The 23,087-nt window shown below is 40.0% G+C and overlaps 1 protein-coding gene across 1 annotated transcript in view; it reads right to left on the bottom strand.

Annotated features, from left to right (window-relative positions):
* Positions 1–5,528: 5,528 nt before the first annotated feature.
* Positions 5,529–23,087, bottom strand: part of LOC108801834 (SH2 domain-containing adapter protein B-like) — a gene marked incomplete at its 5' end in the record, with an annotated part of 66,302 nt that continues 48,743 nt past the window's right edge. The window contains one exon of the mRNA XM_018573752.1: positions 5,529–6,017. Within this exon, the coding sequence (XP_018429254.1) occupies positions 5,834–6,017 (184 nt within the window). The remainder of the gene's footprint in view (positions 6,018–23,087) is intronic.

Here is a 23,087-nt window from a genome sequence, read left to right on the forward strand (position 1 = left end):
AAAACAATGGTGTGGGGGGGGGGGGGGGGGGAGTGTTCAGTGTCTTCGTTTGTTTCCTTTCTAAAGCAGCCACAGCCTGGGTAAAAAAGCCTGTCCCCTGCTAGTAGATGCAGAGTGGAACCCTTGCTCTCTGTGCGGTAGCAGTGACCCCATACCAGTTCACAGTAGAAAGGTATCATGGCACACTCACAAGTCAGCATGTAAAAAAACTTGTCTCACCACTAATGTAATGTTAATAACAGAGGTTTGGATACACGTCTTCTGCAGAAAATTTGAAAGCCGCACAGCCGCACCAAGGCACCTCTTATAGTGCGGTCCTAACTCTAAACTATGAGAGTCTCCATCTTGGAGCACATGGGGGCAGAAGATTTCAAATTGGGTGCAGGTTTGTCAGGAGGAAGCCCGACCTCCCTTAAAGGCACAGGAACACACAAGGGATCCCGCACATCCCAATGGCAGCTGAGAACCCCCATGCATCACTGCACCAAATCAGTCAAGCAAAACAAATGACAAACACACTCAACAATTTGTCACCAACTATACAGTAAGGTGCACACGAAATGGGCTTTAAACAGTAAACAGTAGAAAGGTATCATGGCACACTCACAAGTCAGCATGTAAAAAACGTGTCTCACCACTAAGGTTAATAACAGAGGTTTGGATACACGTCTTCTGCAGAAAATGTGAAAGCCGCACAGCCGCGCCAAGGCACCTCTTGTTCCTGGCTTACCTGGTGCAAGCGTGCAGACAGTAAAGCCTGTGCCTGTTTGTACCACATATGAAAAAAACCCAGAATAAAGTTGCCAGTCCTGGATTTTGGTTTTTAAAAACTAGTCAGCAATGGAAGCCCCCCAAATGTCTATCTTCATCCCTTCAGGCTTCGTTTACATTCTGTGTTTCGGGATTCCAGTGGCAGGAATCCCAAATGTCGCGTTTAACTGTGGCTGCTGCAGCTTACAGATGCATCCGATGGCACAGCAGCTGCAGCTAAATGGGACCATTGGGAATTCCTGCAGCAGGAATCCTGTAGGTTCATGCAGCAGCAATCCCAGAACACATGATGAGAATGAAGACTTAAAGTGCTAAAAACATAGAAAGGATTGCAATGCTCATCTGATTTGCATATATAATGATGTCCTTTGTGCTGGAATCTCAGATATTGAAACAATTGGTGACAAAGACACTTTCCTGAAGAAAAGGCTATATGGAATAAAGGAAGAAAAGACTGATCATTTTATGAGAATATATCACCTTTGTGCACTAATGTAAGGGCTGAGGGCTGCAGCAAAGATCCATTTACCAGCACCTTTATTCAGGGGCAAATTTCTTTACACCTCATACTATATGCCACCAATAACTGCCTACTGAAGGAAGGAGGAACAGACAAAAGCTTACCTGTGACTTTATGAAATTTTTTGGTGTGTACCCTTGCATACCTGTAGAAATGTAGTGCTTCACAACAAAGAAAAATTATATATATATAGCATATGTATTAAAAGTTGGCATACTACACATAAACACTTGTCAAAACCACCTTTACCTACAAACTATTATATCTGGAGCCAAGTACAAGTATTCAGCAGGACACAGTAACAGGTGCCCATGAGTATGGCCTCAATATTATCAGCCACTTCTAAACACTTTCTATAGCTATTCCACAAACAGTGTACATCAGTCTCTGACCCTCCTATCTGGATGCTGTAGTAGAATGTCTATGAGGAGCTGCTGAAGCTAACACTCAACAGTCTGCAGAGGTCAACATGTGACAGGATTTTAACCACATCTGTTGCATTCTGCTTTGCCTCTGGCATTCAGGAATATAGCCAATAGAATTAAAAGATTATGTTATTTTAATAGGGTGAAAATAAAGCTAGGTACTTTCATAAATTTAGGAAAATATATAATTCCTCTATTGCTATAAGCTATAGGCCATTAATGCCTCTGATCCTGCACCAAAAAAACAAGTCAACAGTGGCAGCTCTCATATTTGTCTTGCGTGGTTCCTCACCAAGCCATTTGTCTAAGGTCTCATGGCCTATTGCATATTAGGGTATTTGATGTGACTATGCACATATATCATCCAAGCAATGCCACAGCAGCAAGAAGACACAGTGAAACCCAAGGCCATATTTCAGACATCACACTGTTCCATCTTGTGTCAAGTGATTGCTTAAGTAAAAACTAATCCTTGAATGTGCTTTTGGTACTTTTTCATAGTAAATATATCTTTTAGTGAACCACACTCCAATCTACTCTTGTATTAAATGCCTTGTGCATGAAAACGACAGCCTAATGGCATAAATTAGGCATTACAATTCTGCAGCATTTCCAAAGTCTTCTGCGCAAAGGACCTGTAAATCCAATGATTCAGTCCGTATAGCTCTTCAAAAAAGTGCAGACAGACAGTAGCAGGTTAAAGCCTAAGGCTCTTTTTCAAGCATGGATGAAAAGCTGATGATTTAATAAAGAGCAGTATGGATTGGATTATTGGATCTACAAGTCCTTTGAAGAGACAACTTTGGAAATACTGCAGAACAGTTACTTTTCAATTGTATAATTCAAAACAAGAGAAATGAGAGACTGTTTTGTGTTTTCTCCTATTTCAAAATTCCCTGCACATTCTTCTACTACCACAAATGTCCGGAGGTGACTAGAAAAAGGAAGCAAAATAAGGAAAAATCATCACAATTATGGTAACTTTAAGGCTTGTTGTTTTCTCTCTACCTCCCTCACCTTTTTGCCCTTAGCACTGGCCAACAAGTGTCATTTTATTTACCACAGCCCTGGCACACCACAGTGTGGCTATAAGCTGATCAGGACTCCAACGCAGAGCATCAGATCATGTAGGTGAGTACAGCTTAGTGTACTCTTAAGCATATATTGTGTTGAGAAGTGTCCTGTATCTATTATAGACTGCATCATCCATTCAAGTTAATGCAGGCGGATTGATAGAAGTGTCACATAGAGCTGCAGCACAAACAGGGATAATAGCAACAGGACAGGGTTCATTTCTGAGCAACAATGACTTCTTCTAAGTGCCATTAGCACTTGTTATTGCACACCTACATACAACAAACAAAAGCACATGGTTGAAAGATATAGGGGTTCATTTATTAAAGGCAACCAGGCTGTTCACTTTGCAAGGAAATATGCACTTTGCAAGGAGGTTTAGTGAATGAGATGAAATTTCATTTTGCAAAGAATACCCAATCATGTGCAAGGGGATTTTTAAAAAAAAAAACATTTTTTTGCTTGCACATTATTATTATACAGGATTTATATAGCACCAACAGTTTGTGCAGCACTTTACAGTATAAGGAAGACATTACAATCACAATACAATTTAAGCAGGGTGGTAAGGAGGGCCCTGCCCGTGAGGGGCATCATTCACTAAGCTAAGGGGAAACCTCCCCTGCAAAGTGCAAATTCCCTTGCAAAGTGAACAGTCTGTTTGCCTTTAGTGAATCAACTCCCATGGTGTCTATAAACACTTAATTCAATGAAAAGGACCCCATGGCTGAGTCACTGACAGTTGCTGTGTTTCCTGAAGACAGACAGATATCTCACTGTTCGTGACTCTTGGTGAAATATCTGCCCATCTATAATCTGTAATGGAGTATTAACATTCTGTAATGCATTATGATCTCTTTTTTGCTGTAGTAAAATAGGTGTACTGGGGCTTCATGTTGGTAAATCATCCAAAATCAAGAAGCATTTTTATGTATTTAGCCTTTTCCTAGAGAATTACATTTTGTAATGCTAAAAGCATAGTAAAATTAAATATGGCTTCCACTTAGCCACAAATCCATAAGTTAGCATTCTGAGTGCCATTGTTCTCAGATAACACATCAAGGACTCTGCATAGGCTTTATAAATAAATGTAGCCGTTGTTCCAGCCTCAAGATTGCCTTCCTTGATGCTTAAGTAGGAAAACGCTGTATGGTCCCTGTCAGTTATGTCTATAGAAATCACTGAAGTGGTATAATTTGGGTGTCTTGCTGGAGAGGCTTGTAATTAAATGTCAGATGTCAGACAGGGCTGCTTCCCTGAAAAGGGATTTCTCATTTTCTCTCATTCACATCAGGACACTCGTACATTTTTTTCAAGCCTGACCTCTTAGGCAAAGTTCTTTGCAAATCGGAACCCAATTTGCATTAGAATTCAGGGGTAATGAAGTGCAAATCCAAAAGCATAAGTGAATAGATTTTGCATTAAAACATGAGTAAACCACAGCTTCGGATATCAATTAGGAACCATTTTCTTATGATGATCTCACAGGCTTGATCACTTCTTCCCAATTACTAGTAAAAGTCAGAGACACAAAAACATCACTTCGAAAGCAGATACTGTATTGCACAAAGAAATCCAATGAACCGATGACAACTGTTTGGCAGACACAATAATGTTCACGTACACAAAGCACACACATGCTGAAGATCAGTTTTATTAGAGAGAAGTCTGGAACCCCTAATACTGTGGTTTTTGCTATCCTGGTAGGAAAAAAAAAAACAAACAAAAAAAACAGGCTTCACAAGCAAAACGGTTAAAAAATAACAATACCCTGGTTTTTATAAACTTTAACCTACACCGTTCGAGTAACTCTTACCCGCTAAATAACAGTCACACTGTACAAACGCAAAACATGGTCAACGGTGCCTTTTAAGGCCTCTGACTGTAAAAAGGTGCACAACAACTCTTTCTTTGTACCAAAAATGGGGGGGGGTCAAAAATATAATTATATATTAAAACTGCTATTTTCTTTATTTACATACCCTATTCATAAATAATTAAACCAAAACTCGCTAGAGTGCCAAGACAATTTATGGTAACGGATGTAGGAAGTGAGAAACTGATATATTATTGCTCTAACAGACACGTATTACTAGATATATTGTCAGAGCAGGCCCGGGCCCCCTCCATGCAGGCTCTATGCGGCTTCTCACAGGTACCACAAAAAAAAATATGCTTGGATTGCATCCCGAAGCTTGGTGTTTAAGAGTGATGGCACTGAGGCCATCTATACTCCACACACAGCAATCAAGACAGAAATCTCCACAGGACATAACCCGGACTTGCTGAAAGCTTCCTTTAATCAAGAAAGATGCACTGCTTGCTTGAAGGAGAAATGAACAGTCTTAAAACCATAGTAAGATCACGTTTCCTTACAGCCCTTGGTTTACTAGAGCTAAGCTCTCTTTACTAGAGCTAAGCTCTCTTAAAACTGTATGTCCCTCTTCTACACAAATTGTTAACACTGCTAAACTTCAGTTTCTCTGGAAAGACCAAAACTTTTCCAGACAGCCACAACACTTCGTTATATAAGGCTGTCAGCCAATGATGACATTTTGTTCATCGATGACCCCAGGCATTGCTGCCACAAAGGAAAAAGAGTGAGAACATACAAAAACATGAAACTTTCCTCCAAATGCCAATTATGTAGCAAACAATGTAGCTCCGAACATGGATTTTATACAACATAACTATGTTCTATGCACTGAATCAAGTAAACACTGAAGGCCTACATTGTCCATTTGAAATTTCTCCCAAATAAGCATTGCATTTTCAAGAACTCTTCTAAGAGCACAAAACCCTCCAAATAATGTTACATTTTACCAAAGGCTCTTTTGAAACCAAAAGTAGTGTCCTTTTGAAAGCCGTAGTGCAACATCGTACATATTGTGAGTGCCTGTAATTGACGTTTCACAATGCCAGTGCTTGAATGGTCCCCCTGCAGTACCCTGCTGATTCATAGTGCAGCTGTGCTGTACAGGCAACAATGCTTCTTCACAGTCCCCTGTCCATAGGAAGGGGGGTAGCTTAGTCTCTGGGGATCCTAAAGGGTCCGCACTGCTACAGGGTAAAGGAGTGATAAATGTTCGGCTCCTTTTATTGGAAGTTTCCGGGTGGTGTAGAAATGGATGACTTCTGGAACACTGTCAAAAGGAGGACTGTTCTGACCCAATACGTATTTTTCTTTGGTTTTCGACAGTTTCATGTGCATGAATCCTTGGCTGCTCCTGTGAAAATAAAAATACACATATAAGAAAAAAAATTCTATGTTGTCACCCAATATGTAAGGCTCAAATATAGTCCATATACTGTATGTAGAAAGAAGGAAAGATGTATGCACCGTCAACAGCAGTCAACCGAGTTCCAACTGTCATTTTACTACAGCAGTTTTAAAGCGGAAAGGAGAAAAGAAAATGTGAGTGCTTATGATGGACATTTCCTTTGTTCCTTTTTCTCAGTGCAGATGGGTCCTATACCACTTGTGGCTCCAAGTGGAAAAATAAACGAAAATTACATTGATATGGTTACCCATAGAAACCAATTTAGATTCTAGTTGTGCTTGTACTGCAGGTTAGAACATCAGTTACATCACTGTACACCCCTTGGCCTCAGCAACAGTAAAAAATTAAGACCCCATATTTCAGACGTGTAGAAAACACAGCTTTTTACTGGGTGGCCTGTCCAGTGGCAGAATAGGCTGTATCCAGTGCATGCTAAATTTTGCCCCTAAAGCCCTATACATGTGCTTGGATGAGCCACTTGCAGAATATTGTCTGTCAGGTGTGGGTGGGGGTTCCCCGATGCCTAATGGCAGTTCCGCAGTCTTTCCCCAACGCCAGGCTGCATGTTCTGAATTTAGCCCTGTAAAGACTGCACCAGTAGGTCTGAGTGGGGGAACTTAGTGGTCAGAACATCCCAGTGTCTTTTTTCCCCAGTTGCCACGGCCACCTGGCAACCAGTATATGCTCACTCCTGTCATAAGGTGAGGGTGAGGTTAAGCATTCCTTTAAAATCTCAGGATAACAGTTAGCCTTGCTTACGCCTGAGCATATTTGTATGTTGTAGTTCAAAGTTCCAAAACACTCAAGAACCAAAATCTCACCCTATTAAATTGTGCCTGTTCACATACAAATACTCAAGCATCTGTAGCTTGAGGCCTGAAGTTCAAAAGGGTATATGAGCTATGTTTAAAGCAGAATGGGGCATTTTGGGGCCATTAGACTTCATTGGAAGTGCCTGAAAATGAATGTTTTTCAAAGCTAAACAATCATCTTCTAGTACAAGCTTTCCATTGGCGAAAACAAAAATGCTCAAGCCTGAATATGTCTGAAAAAAACTATTATTATATTGGCAGATTAGCAAATTAGATAGACATAACATTTAATTAAAACCACACAAAGTGCTAAAGAAGTGTGTCAAAAGAATATATGGGTAATGTAATAGGAATAAAATATGTTAACTGTACACATGGCTAACATGTATGGTTTGAAAATGTAACAATGTTAGATGATAAAACAATGGAGAGGTCAGGATCATTTGGGCACAACAAAGAGATAATTACAATCAAGCCATAAACTTGCAATCTTGTTTTTATTATTCTATAATTAATATATTGTATAATGTATATACTGTATATACCGCAAGCAATGTTTGTGGAAATTACAGACAACCCAGTTTTTGCTTTACTTACTTTTCACTTCTGCTATCTGTGTATTACTTACTCCTGACATCTGCAATCTGTGTGTTATGCACTCCTAACTTCTGCACTCTGTCCGTTACTTACTCTTGGCCCTGGTTCTATTTGCTTTACGCACTCCTGACCACTACACTTTGTGTGTTATGCACTCTTGACCCAGAGCAGAGTAGCGTCCGATTTTATTTAATCATATCTCTTTAAGCTCCTCCCACTGTTTTCAATTTGGCCACACCCACTATTCAGTGCAGCACACTCAAAGGGCTCACCCCCAACTCCACCCCCTGGCCCACCACCATTGATGAGCACAATTTATGAAAACAGGCTGCCACAGGGTATGCAAATGAAAAACATTTGGGAACCACTGTAATGAAGAATCAAATTAATAGTAGGCAGTATATTCAAAGCATTATTATGATTAGCTAATCAACATGCATTCATTTCCTATGAGCATCGGCTCCACCTAGTGGCTATGATGGGCTATGTTCTCCATTCACTTTGTTCTGTATGACTTTACCTACTGAAAAACATTCAATCAGTGGGTCAAGATCTCAAATAGGAGTCTTGCAATTTTTAGGGTGTAGAATTATTTAGATACAACTATTAATCATTTATACTGTATAGGGAGATATGTTTTCTGGGACAATGTCAAACTAATATCCTGGAACTGCAGAATAAAACCTCCTCTATTGAGGAGATACAATGTTACAATTCAAGAGCCCACTGGAGGGAATCAGAATATTAATGTAACCACTGATACTATGGGGATAACCATAGATATGTTTTTGCATTTGGAATTGTATCTTGTTACTAACGTATTTATTTCCTATGATCCTCAGCTCCATTTATCAGGCCCTAATGTGGTATTTTTTCATTAAATCTGTTACATATGAATGAACCTATTGAAGAACATTCAACCAGAAGAGAAATTACAATAAAAACTTTTATTCCCATTCTCACAACAGCTGGATAACTTGCACAGTATAAATGTACCTGCAGTTAACTGGGACAAATAATTTCTGAGAATTTTTTTAAAACAAAGTCCATATGGTTTGTTGCACACAAGCAACAATCTGCTACAAAACCATTTCTTGATGTCACAATTTCATCTCCCCCCATGTTCAACATGCAATAAGCTCAATTCAAAAAGTTTTACCACAATGATAAGGATCTCTATTTTAACCATGTGACTGTAATTTTCAAATCTCATTGGACTCAACCATCTACCACTAGTGTACTTTGAAATGATCCTGCAGGCTTGCTAAAACATCTAAACTAAGAAAACGCTAGCACGTAGTTAAAACTACAGGCTACTGGCAGTTACCTTTACTTCTAACCTCTATGTTCCCATCCCTGTTGACTTTCTCAAAGTCACTTTTTGCATAAGTCAGTGAGACAGAGCCAGGGGTATGCCTATCCTCCACACCCGGAATTTAGGGTATTAATACCAGCTTTGAGGAGGTGCAAAGCCCGATAGTAAGGGTACTTGCTTTCAGCTTATGCTTATACATTTCAATAAACTCATGGGTTTGCAACAAGGGGTTAAAAATTGTGCATTAGTAACACTGATTATTTTGACAGTGTAATTAACCATAAGCTTTTCCTCTAATACCACTATCCTAACTAATCACTGAGGATAATGGAAAAGCCTGAATCAGTGACTGTATTCCCTCTAAACCTACTGTGTGCTTTCCATATCTACAAGATTAGTGCTACAGAAAGTCTGACACACAGAATAATAGCTATGCAACAAAAACACTAAAAACAGAATTAACAGCCTCGTTATGGGCAGGTAAAAGGAAAGGATTTATAATGTACTAAAAAAAGGATGACTAGTAAAACAACTGCAACCGAGAAGCAGGCTAGAGAGGCCTGTAATTCATCCACTGTAGTTTTATGAAAAGTGTCACCAGCACAACCAGCATGTCTGTGTGATTTGCAGTATGGTAATCCAAGTTCCCATTATCTTTAGAAATATGCAGGCATTCACCAATATCAGTATCAGGTATCAATGACTGGAATTACAGCTCATGATGACACAGAGAACCAGAATATAAATCTCTGGTGCACACAGACTATGTTATCTAGGATACACAGACAGCAGATGTGAAAAACATGTGACAATACCTTAACACACTAATTACCATACACTGAGAAACACTACTTTCTATGAAGGCACTGCCCTAAGACCTGTGCTGCTTAGCACCACATGAGATGGAAACATTTTCAAAATATGTGTGCTAAGATAAAGGGGGTTTTCAAGACAAATGGCAATGGACTGTTTGCTGTATGAATAACACAGGGAACACCTACTTTCTATGATCCTTTGTAAACAACAGTGGGATGGAAGTCCAATCATACAATAAATTAGCTTCATATTTAATGCTTGAGTCACCATAAACAGATTGTTTAATAATGGAAATCAATACTCTGCGTTTGAAGAGACCCGGACGCCAGACCGTTTATTTCAACAAAAATCCTCCTATAATATTATTTTCTTTTTTTACATTTTCATGCATGTATCTACCTGTAAAAGCCTCCATTGTGTGGACATCCAAAAGCCCTGAGACTGTTGCTGGGTGCCACAATCTTGCATTTGATGTCAGCAGCCCCAGCAGATTTAGAGCCGACACTCAAGTGATACTCAATAGTATTCCCCTTTGCATTACCCCAGCTGTTACATAAAATGTTATGTAGGGAGGTAAAAGGAGGGGCAGAAGAGCTGTGCCAGCAGATTATTTTTCTTGTGACTTCTTAAAAGCACAACTTGGCCACCACCAAGAAACACAGTGAATAACTCACCATATAATATGACCTCAAATCATGAGAGGTCAATATGCACAAAGGGTAAGTGAAGTATCCGATCTCACAATGTCACCCTCGTGGCTGTAGGAAAAGCAAGGTAACCACCATCAGATGATAAAAGTAGTCACTCACCAAAATGTAGGACCCCCAACAGTACAGAGGTCAATATGTACATTAGTCAGAATATATGTATTTTAATAGGCCAAAACCAAAGTTATCATGGATTTAGGAGAACCATAATATCTCATCACACAGCATCAGCATATGCAGAGGCATTCCCCCGAAAATACAAAGCTGAGAAGACTCCAATGGTGCAGAATCTCTCTATTTTTATTCCAGCAAAAAATAAAACGACCAAAAACAATTTAATATCGCCTGGCGTTTTGTCCAATGGGATGCTCTTATGGGCTAACAGTGCTGATGTTACAGATGAGTTAAATAAAACAGTATGCAGAATAGTCCCGCCCATCATAGTACTACTAACCCGACCAGTGTGCCTACACAGATAATAGAATCATAGAAACATATTTTAACTACCTTCCGTCCATGGCCGTTTGTGAACGGCCGGACAGACGTCTGCATGATACAAAAACATGTATTGGTCTGGTGATATACACGTCTGACACAAAGTACCATCTATACAAGGTACTTAGTGTCAAAAGCGCTGCAAGCAATTAGCACATTTAAACACCACCAAGTAATGTGTGTAGGTGTGCCACACAATGCACATAAATTCATAATTACAAAGAGAGACTATACATAAATTAAATACTATGACACATTGAGATACACAAATTCAATTTGCACAGAACGAATGTACATGCAGGTTCTCAGGACCAATGGCTCAGTGAATTTGTTTTAATTAATATTTGAATGTTCAGTATTGGGTAAACTGGACACATTCTGATCCTCTGGTTGGTTTGTTTTGATATTACAGAGCAGATCAGTGAAATAATCCTGTGAACAGCATGTAATACCTATCCTGGTCTCTTATACGTTGTTGGTTTCTGATCTGCTCATTATGCTTTACAAGAAATTGTTAAATGTTCCTTTCTACTAGCAGGAGAAAATTATAAATGAAATGCTGCATTTAGGCAAACATTTGATAGCTGTAAACATAAGATGTGAACATTTCTCATTCAACAAAATGGGTAGTTCAAGATTTACAAAGTTTATAATGTCATTGTTCTGCTTTAGGCCTGTGTCCATTGCACAATGCAGTCTTTTCTCAAACAATGTCATCAGCCCCGATTAACTTCACAGAGGTTACCTATATGAACCCTCCAGCCTATTTTATATAGTTACATAGTATTTGAGGTTGAATAAAGACATAAGTCCATCAAGTCCAACCCTTTTTCATCTCCTTCTTAGGAGTACTTGTACCCCTTTATATTACGGTTTCTCAGGAAATCGTCCAAAAGTTTTTTAAACAATTCCACACTTTTAGCTGCAATGACTGCCGGCGGCAGTGAGTTCCAGATCCTAACTGCTCTTACTGTGAAGAACCCCCTTCGCCCTTGTGGTGGAATTTTTTTCCCCCTAATTTTAGGTGGTGGCCTCTAGTTTTTGTAATGGGGTTAATCTTAAAGAGTTTGTTGCTGATGTTGTTGTCACCATTGAACATTTTGTACATGAACATCATATCCCCCCTGAATCTCCTTACTTCCAACGTGAACATGTTTAAATTTAGTAGCCTTGTGTGATAGCTCAGGTTCTCCATTCCCCTAAATAGTTTGGTTGCCCTCCGCTGGACTCTCTCCAGCTCAAGGACATCTTTTCTGAGTACTGGTGACCAAAACTGGACCGCGTGCTCCAGGTGAGGCCGAACCAGTGATCTATAAAGTGGCAACATTATAGACTTGTCTCTGCAATACATCCCCTTCTTAATACAGGACAAGACGCAACTTGCTTTGTTTACAGCAGCCTGGCACTGCAAGCTACCATTCAGTTTGTGGTCTACCATGACCCCCAAATCTTTTTCTATTTCTGACTTCCCTAGCGGCATACCCATGATTGTATAGCCTATTTGTTTATTTTCATTTATCAACATTAAACCTCATCTGCAATATACTTGCCCATTCCCCTATTTTATCCAGGTCCTCCTGTAGTGTTATACTGTCTTGGTCCGTTTCCAAGACCCTACCTATTTTTGTATCGTCTGCAAACACTGAAACATGACTATTTACACCCTCCCCAATGTCGTTAATAAATAGGTTGAACAATATGGGACCCAGCACAGAGCCCTGAGGCACACCGCTCATGACACTAGCCCAGTCTGAAAAGGTGCCATTTATGGATACTCTCTGTACGCGTTCCAGTAGCCAGTTCTCTATCCACGTACACACCACTTAATCTATGCCCGTAGATCTCAGCTTGTGTAGTAAGCGTTTATGTGGTACCGTATCAAAAGCCTTTGAGAAATCCAGATATACCACATCCACCGGCCTCCCTCCATCTAGATCTCTACTAACCCCCAATTAAAAAGTTAGCAAGTTAGTCTGGCAGGAAGGTCTTTCCTGAACCCATGCTGGTTGTCGTTAACTATACCATTATCCTGAACAAATTCTACCAAATAGTCCTTAATCATGCCCTCTAGTAGTTTACAAACTACCGATGTCAGACTCACCGGTCTATAGTTCCCCGGTTGGCATCTTGCCCTCTTTTTGAATATTGGAACTACCGTAGCCCTCCGCCAATCACTTGGGACTCTACCAGTCATTGAGGAGTCCTTAAAAATGAGGAGTAACGGTTTTGTTATAACCTCGCTTAGTTCCTTAAGTACCTTGGGGTGTAGATTATCCGGTCCCAATGCTTTATCTGCATTAAGTAGTTTAAGTCTTTGCCATTTTATGTCCCCCACTAGGTGGCGCAGCTTATCAAAGTTGGCCCTTCTGAAATTTAGGGTTCTTGTCCGTCCAGCCCACTTCCCTTTCCTGTATTCAATACTGAAAGTAATCACATTGTGATCACTATTACCCCGTGTCTCCCCAATTACAATATTCTCAATTAACTCTGCATTATTAGTGACGATTAAATCTAGGATGGCATTTCTCCTAGTTGGAACCTCCACCATCTGTTCCATGAAATTGTCTCGCAGCATGTTCATAAAACGGCCCGACTTTGTAGAACCTGAGGTGCCATTAGCCCAATTGATGTCCGGGTAATTGAAGTCGCCCATCACGACTACATTGCCCTCCCTCCTAGCTATTTCTATTTGGGAGTGTACATTTGCTTCCGCCTCCTCCCCTATATTTGGAGGTTTATAGCAGATACCTACAATAAGTTTGCGGCTAGTATCCGTCATATCTAGATCTAGCCATAAGGTTTCCACGTCTTCTCCATTATTTATATGTTAGCTGTGTAGACTGGAGTGAGCCCACTATTTACCCCTCTGTTACTTCAGTCTGTATTATTTGTATCCATGTTTAGTTTATCACCATTTAATTTATGTAATTTCATTTTTTCGCCCTCCCCCCATTATCTAGTTTAAAATGGAGATGACAAAGGGTGGGGAATGTTCTGTAGTCCTTAAAAACTTAATGGCTTAGGGTGATCTGCAATATATCCCATTTTGGGATAACAAAGGTATGTGTTACCACTTAGAAAGCCCAAAGACAGTGCAAGCTCTGTCTTATTTATGGTCTGGAAAATTTTCCAATTTAGGTTTCCTATATAGCATTATGGGTTACCACTATTAATAAATGAAAATTAAATGCTGCAGGCCACTGCTTCCAATTTTGCACAAAGATCCAAAGGAGTTTAGCTGTACCACTGGTTCACAGATATCAAAACCCCTTTTTAAAAAAAACCTCACTTTCCCATGTACTGCAGAGGAGGAAATGTTTGCTTTTGGAAAACACCACAAAAACCAGTTGTCTGGTCCTAAAATTGTTTAGCAAGGATGATGGCTACAGAATGTGATATACTGTGTGTGTACATCGTATTAAAAGAATAAGTGTACTTGTAGTGGACAGGTCAGGAATTTCCACACATTTGGGTAAGCTGTCCTGCAGCAGGGCTAATGTATGTGCATTGTAGCCCTGTTAAACTTCTAAAAGCCCACTAAAAGTACAACTTGGCAATTCTCCTAAGTTTTGAAAACTCTGTAGAGAAATAAATCGAGCACCAAAATTTGCATCTTTATGAGAAAAGGCCTTTAAACAAAGCACATACTATTTCTACACACAATCCCTAGTCACGTCTTAAAATATACATGCAATTAATAAATGAGGCATAACAAAAAACAATAACAAAAATCTGTTTACAGCTCGATGAGAAATGTGATGCATCATGTCACTCCATGACAGAAATATTAATCATGGCATCCAGTTGGCGAAAGAGATCTAATTTGCTGAAAATGTTTTGCTGGCAGCGATAAATGTTTGATCAACAGCTAGTTATTATGGAAATGTGTTCATACTTATCAGTAGAGCATAAACACAATTAAATGCCAGGAAATGGCACAGTAACCAATACCTAAAGATACAGCCGCCAAATACAATATAGTCATTCAAGCTTTATATCTTTCTTTTTTTTTTCTATTTGGGAAGAGAGGTCTAATTTTTCATACCATACCTTGGTTTTAGCCAAATATGGACAGATTTTTAAGAGATTTGGAAGTGAAACAAAGGAGGAAATTACCTAAACAAACGACCACATATATTAAACAGTACACATGTCCAGGTGTCTGAAAACAGAGGGCCTTCTAATATGCAAATAGCATTCAGCTCCAGTGGACATTGGAGGAACAGGGTGCATGTCCAGGTGTCTATAGGTTAGGTTCTGTAGGACACCTGAAAACAGAGGACCTTTAATATGCAAATAGCAACCAGTTCCTGTGGACATAGGAGGAACTGGATGCATGTCCAGGTGTCTATAGCAGGGCTCAATATTTCAGGCACTGAGCTACTAGCCAGGCCTTAAGAGTTACTCGCCACCAGTTGCCCCACCTAACCCCTACCCTGCCCCGGCCTTAACTCCGCCAAGTCAGCGGTGTGACACAAAGTACAGAGGTCAGCAGTACAGATGTCAGTAATTTAACGCACAGTACAGAAGTCAGTAATTTAACGCACAGTAGAAGTCAGTAATTTAACGCACAGTAGAGAGGTCAGTAATTTAACGCACAGTAGAGAGGTCAGTAATTTAATGCACAGAGGTCAGCAGTGTAAGGCAGAAAGAACAGGACTTACAGTCGGAGTGAAGGGAAGGCCGACGAACTGATTCTTCTCCTCCTCTGCTGCTTTGTAGCTGCAGCAGCCTAGGAGAAGAAAAATCAGTGCAGCTGTCTTCCCTTCACTCCGGCCACAGAAGACAAGTGAAGCACTCGATCGCCGCTACAGAAGTGGCGGTAGTTTCACCCCCGCTGGTCCTGCCGGCGGCTCCCCCTCCCCAGATGAATTTCCACTCGCCAATTGCGAGGGGGCGAGTGGAAATTTTGAGCCCTGGTCTACAGGTTAGGTTTTGTAGGAGATCTGAAAACAGAGGACCTTCTAATATGCAAATAGCAACCAGCTCTTGTGGTTTTGGCTTGCCTTATTTCTGGTTAATGATGCTGTTCATCACACTTGCAGGCCAATAGTAAAATAAAGAGGGCATGTGAGGCAGGCCAGAGCTGATGATCACAGGAACTGGCTGCTACTTGCAATATCAGAGTTCTCTGGCATACAAGGATCATGGTTAGGGTTAGGATTACAACAAATGAAACCTGCACACAATTAGATGTATCTACTATTCACAGTAAGCGGCAAATTTTTATCTTTACTGTAACGTACAGTTTTTTTTTTGTTTATATACTAGCAAGTATGCAGTTGTATCATGTAAACTCAACAAGATGTACTGAAAATGCAACTGGATCTTGTGCTCATCCACAACCCAGTTTTACTTTATTTAGAAAAAGCATGCAAGCAGGGACTTGGGTTTTGGCATAAATGTAAACTCTTAATTCAGTTCTTGAACATACGTCTCTGTATGTTCAAGAACTGAATTAAGAGTTTACATTTATGGTTCAACGTCCTTTTGTGGCCATAGGTAACATGGTGGCATGTGGGACTTACATGTATATTTAAACTCAAGGAAGCAGTGCTTACCACAAGACCAATCTTTGCTAAATGCCATAGATAAGATGGTGGCATGTGGGACTTACATGTATATTTAAACTCAAGGAAGAGTGCTTACCACAAGACCAATCTTTGCTAAATGCCATTTCATGCTCTTTTCTTTGATTCTAAAATGAGGAGCACAAATGAAATGTCTGACTGATGGTGAGTGATGTCACCATAAACTCAGAAGTGCACAGTGTGTGCCTCCCCTCTGTTGAATGCAGAGGACAACAGCATGTCAACCAAATTGTTTCAAGGTTCTGGATCTTCTATGAGTGCACTATTAGTCTCCAAAGCTCATTTTTGCCTTTAGCCCTAACAAAGCAAGAATGCCACTTTATGCTTGTGTGAGGAGTTTTCTTTAGGAAATGTGTGTTATTGAATGAGAACATAAGCTTTTAGCTTTATTTTTCCTTCATACTGTATCCAATGGCTCAGCAAAAAAAAAATATCCATTTTAAGCAAAAGTTATTATCCTGAAGGATTTGTAGAGATTTGCTACTAAATTAACAACTCATGTCGCGCAAATGTTACACAAAGATCTCCCAAGAGGTGTTACCAATTTTTCATATTAAGAGACTACGAGGGTACTGTAATTACAGTCTTCAACGTTAATTTAAATTTCATTTCTTTATAGGAATTATTCCTTCTTACCAGGCACGACTGCACAGTTGGCGAAGGTGACATCCTTAGATACATAATTATGATTAAATAAATACCTCTGAAATGACAGCTGCTTAAACAGCCCCTGTAAAGACTGGCAGAAGATTTTGACACAAATATATTTTCGCCTTAGTAGGGAAGTGACAGACAATTAAAATAAAGAACAGATTTTGTGAGGGGATAATTTTTAAAAGATTTACAAACAATAAACTGCCTTCACAGCATTATAAAATATTTCATACTTCAATAGCTTCAGATATTATTGGGTGCTAAGTACATATCTACTATATTACTTATAACAAATGATATCCAAAATCAAAAGAATAATAAAAAAAAAGTACAAAAGCCAAAACATTATAGAAACCGTGTACACTGTATATAACATGGTATTTGACCCACTGTTCATTCATTGAGTCAAGCATGTACTAACAGTAAAAAACATCACACTAGAGACTCTAAGTTACACATTATGGGACCATATGTCAGCCATATCTGTAGGACTATCTCATATAGCAAAACATTCCACAGCTTAACCAACCTTGCTGTATACAGTAGAACCCCATCCTAAACTATGGATTTTTTCTTTCTATATGATGCCCCACTGGGCTTTATATAATTCTTGGGATAAAAAGTTAAATTGACAAAATTATTACACTGGCCTTAAAATATAAAAAAACAATTAAGTCACCTCTAAGATGTCTTTTCCCCCAAATACACATATTGTAAAAGATTACAATATTTAGGTAAAAAAACATGTCTATCAGAAAAGTTTGTGAAAAGAATACCGCTCACATTCGAATGCCCAAACTCTTCAGTCCCAACCAAAAGGCCAGGTGCTGGCTGACAGAGGCACACCATGGCCGTCACTAGTAATCCAATGTATGTAAAGCCGTACTCAACAGCCAGGACCTCAATGTAAAAACGTTTATTCCCAGGAATTTACAATGTTACAAGCATGACAAGATCCACAGGCTCTGACATGTTTCGCCAAAAGGGCTTAATCATAGAGACTATGATTAAGGAGTCTATTCACGAAGCAGCCGAAGGATCTAGCCGTAGCTTTGGCTGATCTTTCGGCTAACTTCGGCCCCAGGACCCCTTCGGTTCAGTAGAACCGAAGGGCTGCTGTACGGGCTATTCACAATAGTCCGTACAGCTCCCGAACTTGGCCGAGTGGCTCAGTCGAGCCGAACGCATATGTCTCGGCTGAGCCGCGCTGAAAGCAGGCCGACAGCCTACTTCTGACAGCTGGGCAGAGCCAGCCGTGATCTTGCAGAGAGCCGGCCACTTGCAGAGAGATCAGCGTCCCTGGTTACCAGCTAACCAGGGACACTGATCTCCAGACAGCCTCTCAGCTGTACCAGCCTGAAGTGAATAGCCGAACAGCGTTCGTCTCACTTCGCTTTAGGTCGGTCATTCACTCGGCTGCCTACGGCAGCTTAGTGAATAGACCCCTAAGCCTTTTTGGTGAACAAAGTTTATTCCTGGGAATAAACTTTTCTACATTAAAGTCCTGGCTGTTGAGTGCAGATTTAGATACATTGGATGTCTATCATGATGATGAGAGTTTTAGCCTCCACTTTTTCTGCCTTTTTCGATACTGAGAATTTCAATAATATGCACAAAGTAAACTTGTAATGCAAATAAACTAACATAAAAGCACAAAAATTGTCTGTACGGTGTCAAGAAAACATATTACATATGCTTGAGTAGCTTCCAAACCTGGACTGCATATGCCCACAATTCCACACTGAAGCTCTGACATGCTCCTTAGCATCTCAGACTGCAAAGAAAGCACGTACGTAACAACAGAAAGGGGATGCTGGAGGTTTGTGGATCAGAATTTAGGCAAAGGACTTCAGGTAGTAGGCCCTCCAGACTTGGGTGCTGCCAAGGCAAATATGAGACATTTTCTTAGCAACTAAGTCTATGAGCAGTTGTGTGTTGTTTCCTGAACTTAGGAGGGTATGCTATGTATGTTTATGTTCATGCTAGGCTCACTCAGGGAACATGAACAGTAAAGCCGCAATCCACCTACAGTGGACTTATCTCACTGCTAAATTTCGTGCTCAAAAAGCTTGAAAGGAAATGCAAGATGGCAATGAGAAGTATAGTGTATCTATAAGAAAAAAAAAGGCAAAATCAGATAGGTCCATTAATTCTGTCAAAATGTGGTAAAAACAAAATACATGGACACCACCTTAACAAAAGCTCCTTCAGCAGCCTCTGGCCAATGCTATACTTTACTGGAGGAAACTCAGGCTGAAAGTCTGTATAAAACTAACCAAAACTACTAAATAGATAGCACCATAATATTTGAAACTATTTTGTTGAAATATGGTGAAAAGGAGTACCCTTATACATCAGCTCTAGAAACAGAGTGGCTGGAATGTATATTTTCTATTAAAACAGCAAAATATTGATCGTGGCCTTTTGCAAACAGGTCCCCATAGGGTACTGTGAAACAACGGTATATCAAAAAGGGTAATATGACTTAATTCCATTCTGACAGATTTATTCTTTTGTTTTTCAGCTGTCATTTTCTAGCGCAAATTTATAACTGTTTTGGTGTGATGTGGCACAACGAAGGCAGTTATTTTGAAAGATAATTTAATAAAGAATCCCTTAAGCATTATTGGTGACTTTACCCAAGTCTATTAAAGAGACGGCATGATAAAAGCTACTGGCGTGTTCAATTATTAGCATTGCTTGCGATTATTGTGACATTTTTATAATGTGCCAGACACTTATTATCACACAGGATATGTACCTGAATGTTACCTGCAAAGCAGGTCCCAATCCTTTACCATTGCAATAAAGTTGAATGAAGGGGCAGAAATCTGACGCATAGTTTTTAGAGCAATGCGCAAACTGTTGGCGCTATATAAATCCTGTATAGAAATAGTTCCAGTTGCTGCCAAACACACAATTTTTACACACAACAGAAGCACATTAAAACATAATTACAAAATCTGCAAATTCAAACATTTACATGTGGCTTGCTTTGTCTTATTCTTGACAATGTAATGTGCATTTAATACACCCTCATTAGGTATGGTTACTGGATTGCAAATTCTTTAAAACAACAGTTTGCAGTGTAGTATCATTGGGTTTTATGTAGTTTATAGACTTATGCAGGAAGAGAAAGAAAACTAAAATTGCAATTTAAATAGCAATTTAAATTCTTAGATGCAGAAACAAGTACAGTTAGCCAGAATAATGTGTAATTTCTACACATAACGGAGAATATTTTTGAAGATTTTGAAATATTACCGATGGCTGTAGACAATACTAATCACGCGTTCCACATTGTAATTTTAGACACATTAGACCCCTAATAAGGAAGGCTGCTTTAAATATTGAATGCACAGGCAGCTCCTTCCAGCTTATTAACCAGTTGCAAGCAAAATGAGAGCAAAGCTTTTTTTTTTCCCTGGCATAAAGTAATAAAGCCAAAAATAATGGTTTTGCTATTTTACATTAGCTTTAGTCTAGACATCATCACTTCATGGTCCAATGGTTACAGTGAAAGTTAAATGTGAATTTATTTCTCGGCAGAGGTGACATCACACACATAAAGATGTCTGAGAGTGCAGAGGACTAGCACTCATTTTCACTCGCACAAAGGATGTTGATTGAATTGCCATGGAAACCAGAACCCCCCTACTATCAAGAGCTGTTCTACTGCTACACCTATCATGAGCAAGAGGGTAATATACACATGATGCCTGCAGGCTACTGTACATTACATCCTCCACAAAATTCAATGCTATGTTACAGATTTTTAATCTGCGTTGTTTAATTTAGTAGCTTAATTACACCTTGGACACTGCACAGCCTATACAGTCATCTTCCAAATAACAAAGCAGAATACAGTGCTATAAAACACTATAGCATAAAAAATGCTACAGTGCTACTGTGCACTTATTTTGCTCAATGAAGAGACTCACACAATGAGTGTTGAAAGCGAGAGGGAATTTTTAATTAGAACTAATTACACATTTTATGGCAATGCAATAAAGAACACGTTTTTAAAATACACTGCTTGGCCCAAAAAAAGTCACACTCTAATGTTTTGTGGGACTGCCTTTAGCTTTGATTATTGTTTTGATAAGCTTGTGCAATGTCACAACATTTATTTCCGTCCAGAGTTGCCTTAATTTTCCAGATCTTGTAGTGATGATGGGAGAGTCGGACCTCTGGACTCTGTGGTGGTCAATCCATGTGTGAAAATGATGTCTCATGTTCGCTGAATCTCTCTTTCACAATTTGAGCCTGATGAATACGAGCATTGTCATCTTGGAAAATGCCCATGCCATTAGGGAAGAAGAAAATCCATTAATGGAAAAACCTGGTCATTCAGAATATTCAGGTAGGCAGCTGACCTCATGTTTTTGGGGACATAATGTTCCTGAACCTAGACCTGACCAACTAAAGCAACCCCAGATCATAACATTGCCCGAAATCCGGGCGGTTCTTTTTTTTTTGGCCAGGCACTGTATGTGCTCAAAGCAAAGATCTTTTTTTTCTACCCAATGTGACCCATGTTTTAAGACATTGTACCTTATATTACTGCTCATGTTTAAAGTGAATTTGTGAGGATAGAGAAATGGGAGCTGCCATTGTTGGCTTGTTTTTAAACAGTTTTGACACAGATGCTGTGATACTGATTCAGATTTTACTGCCTAGTGAGTTACTGACCTGGATTAAAACCAAACTTCGAGCTCCACATTTCCTCCCCAGACTCCCGTAAAGGTCTCCCAGTGTGTTTTTGTGCCTTTTTTAATACTTATGTTTTCCGAAGCCTTGAGACCAGTCACGTGGTTCCACAGGGCATTCCTCCTCTTGGTGGTCCTTTTTGATGCAGAGATAGGCACTGATGGTATGAGGTCAGCACCACTCTCTGCACGAGTATATTGTGAATGATAGGTGTAGTGTTGATGTCCCCTTAAAGTGAAAGTTGTAAAAAGAAAAAAATTGTGCAGGATTTCTATGACTGAAGAGACTGTGTGAGGCCTCATGCACACGGGCCACCTGTGTTAAAGGAGAACTATGAGATGAGTGCTTTTCACTCACCTCATAGTTCTAGCCAACCTGTGACAATGAGACTGTCACAAGTCGGCTCAGTAGATCGAGAAGTGAGCGAACACATACCGGAGTTCGCTCACCTCTCGATCCTGTCACTGCTCTCTGCCGTGACAGGGGAGGGGCTGACTTCCCCCCTCCATGATCCGCCAGCGCTGACTGGCGGATCGGACGGGGGAGGGAGCGGGTACAGCTGGGCGGATCCAGACATCATTGTCGGGATCCGCTACAGCGGCTCAGTATATCGCGAGGTATACTGAGCTTAGGGTGACGGGAGGGCGCTAGTTTGTGTCCTCCCGTTACCCTGAGGAGAACTATGGGGAAAAGCCTTAACCCCATAGTTCTCCTTTAAACACAAGAGAAGTTATCTGCAAAGTATAAACAACGTGTATGCTACCCAAATCACTTTTTCCTGTATTTAGTTGTTTAGGTGTGTAAAACAGGCTAAATGGTCCTAGGTTGCAGGACATTCTTGCTTGTGTAAATGCAGCTAGGCTGAATGCACCTAGACACAGCTAATGGTCTAGATGTGCATTCAGCCATAGCAAAGCATTACATGCTTCCAACTGTGTTTAGAAATAAGCTTCAAACACACCTGGACTTGTGTGCATAAGGAACTAAATCTATGCTGCTATAAAATCTTCTTGTTGTCACCCATTTTTTCCCTGTATACTGAGCCGCCCATGCGAAGCTCAGGGCACAGACCTGGCATGTCGAGATGAAGTAACTGTACATCCGCAGAAGTTATTACTTATCCTGATATACTATATCAGGTCCCAGGCCAATCAAGCGGAGGGAGACTCCAAACAGGGAAGAAGATAGAAGCGCCGGGGAGGGAGGAGCGCAGTGCTGGATGGGATTGGTAGGTCTTCCATAATGTGATAATATGCTATGCAGACTAGAACATTATGGCTATAAGCATTTGGGTTCTTGTAAAAAAGAAGAGGGGAAGT

This window comes from Nanorana parkeri, unplaced genomic scaffold (assembly GCF_000935625.1).
Source record: "Nanorana parkeri isolate BGI_ZX_2015 unplaced genomic scaffold, ASM93562v1 scaffold2520, whole genome shotgun sequence".
NCBI classification, from domain to species: domain Eukaryota; kingdom Metazoa; phylum Chordata; class Amphibia; order Anura; family Dicroglossidae; genus Nanorana; species Nanorana parkeri.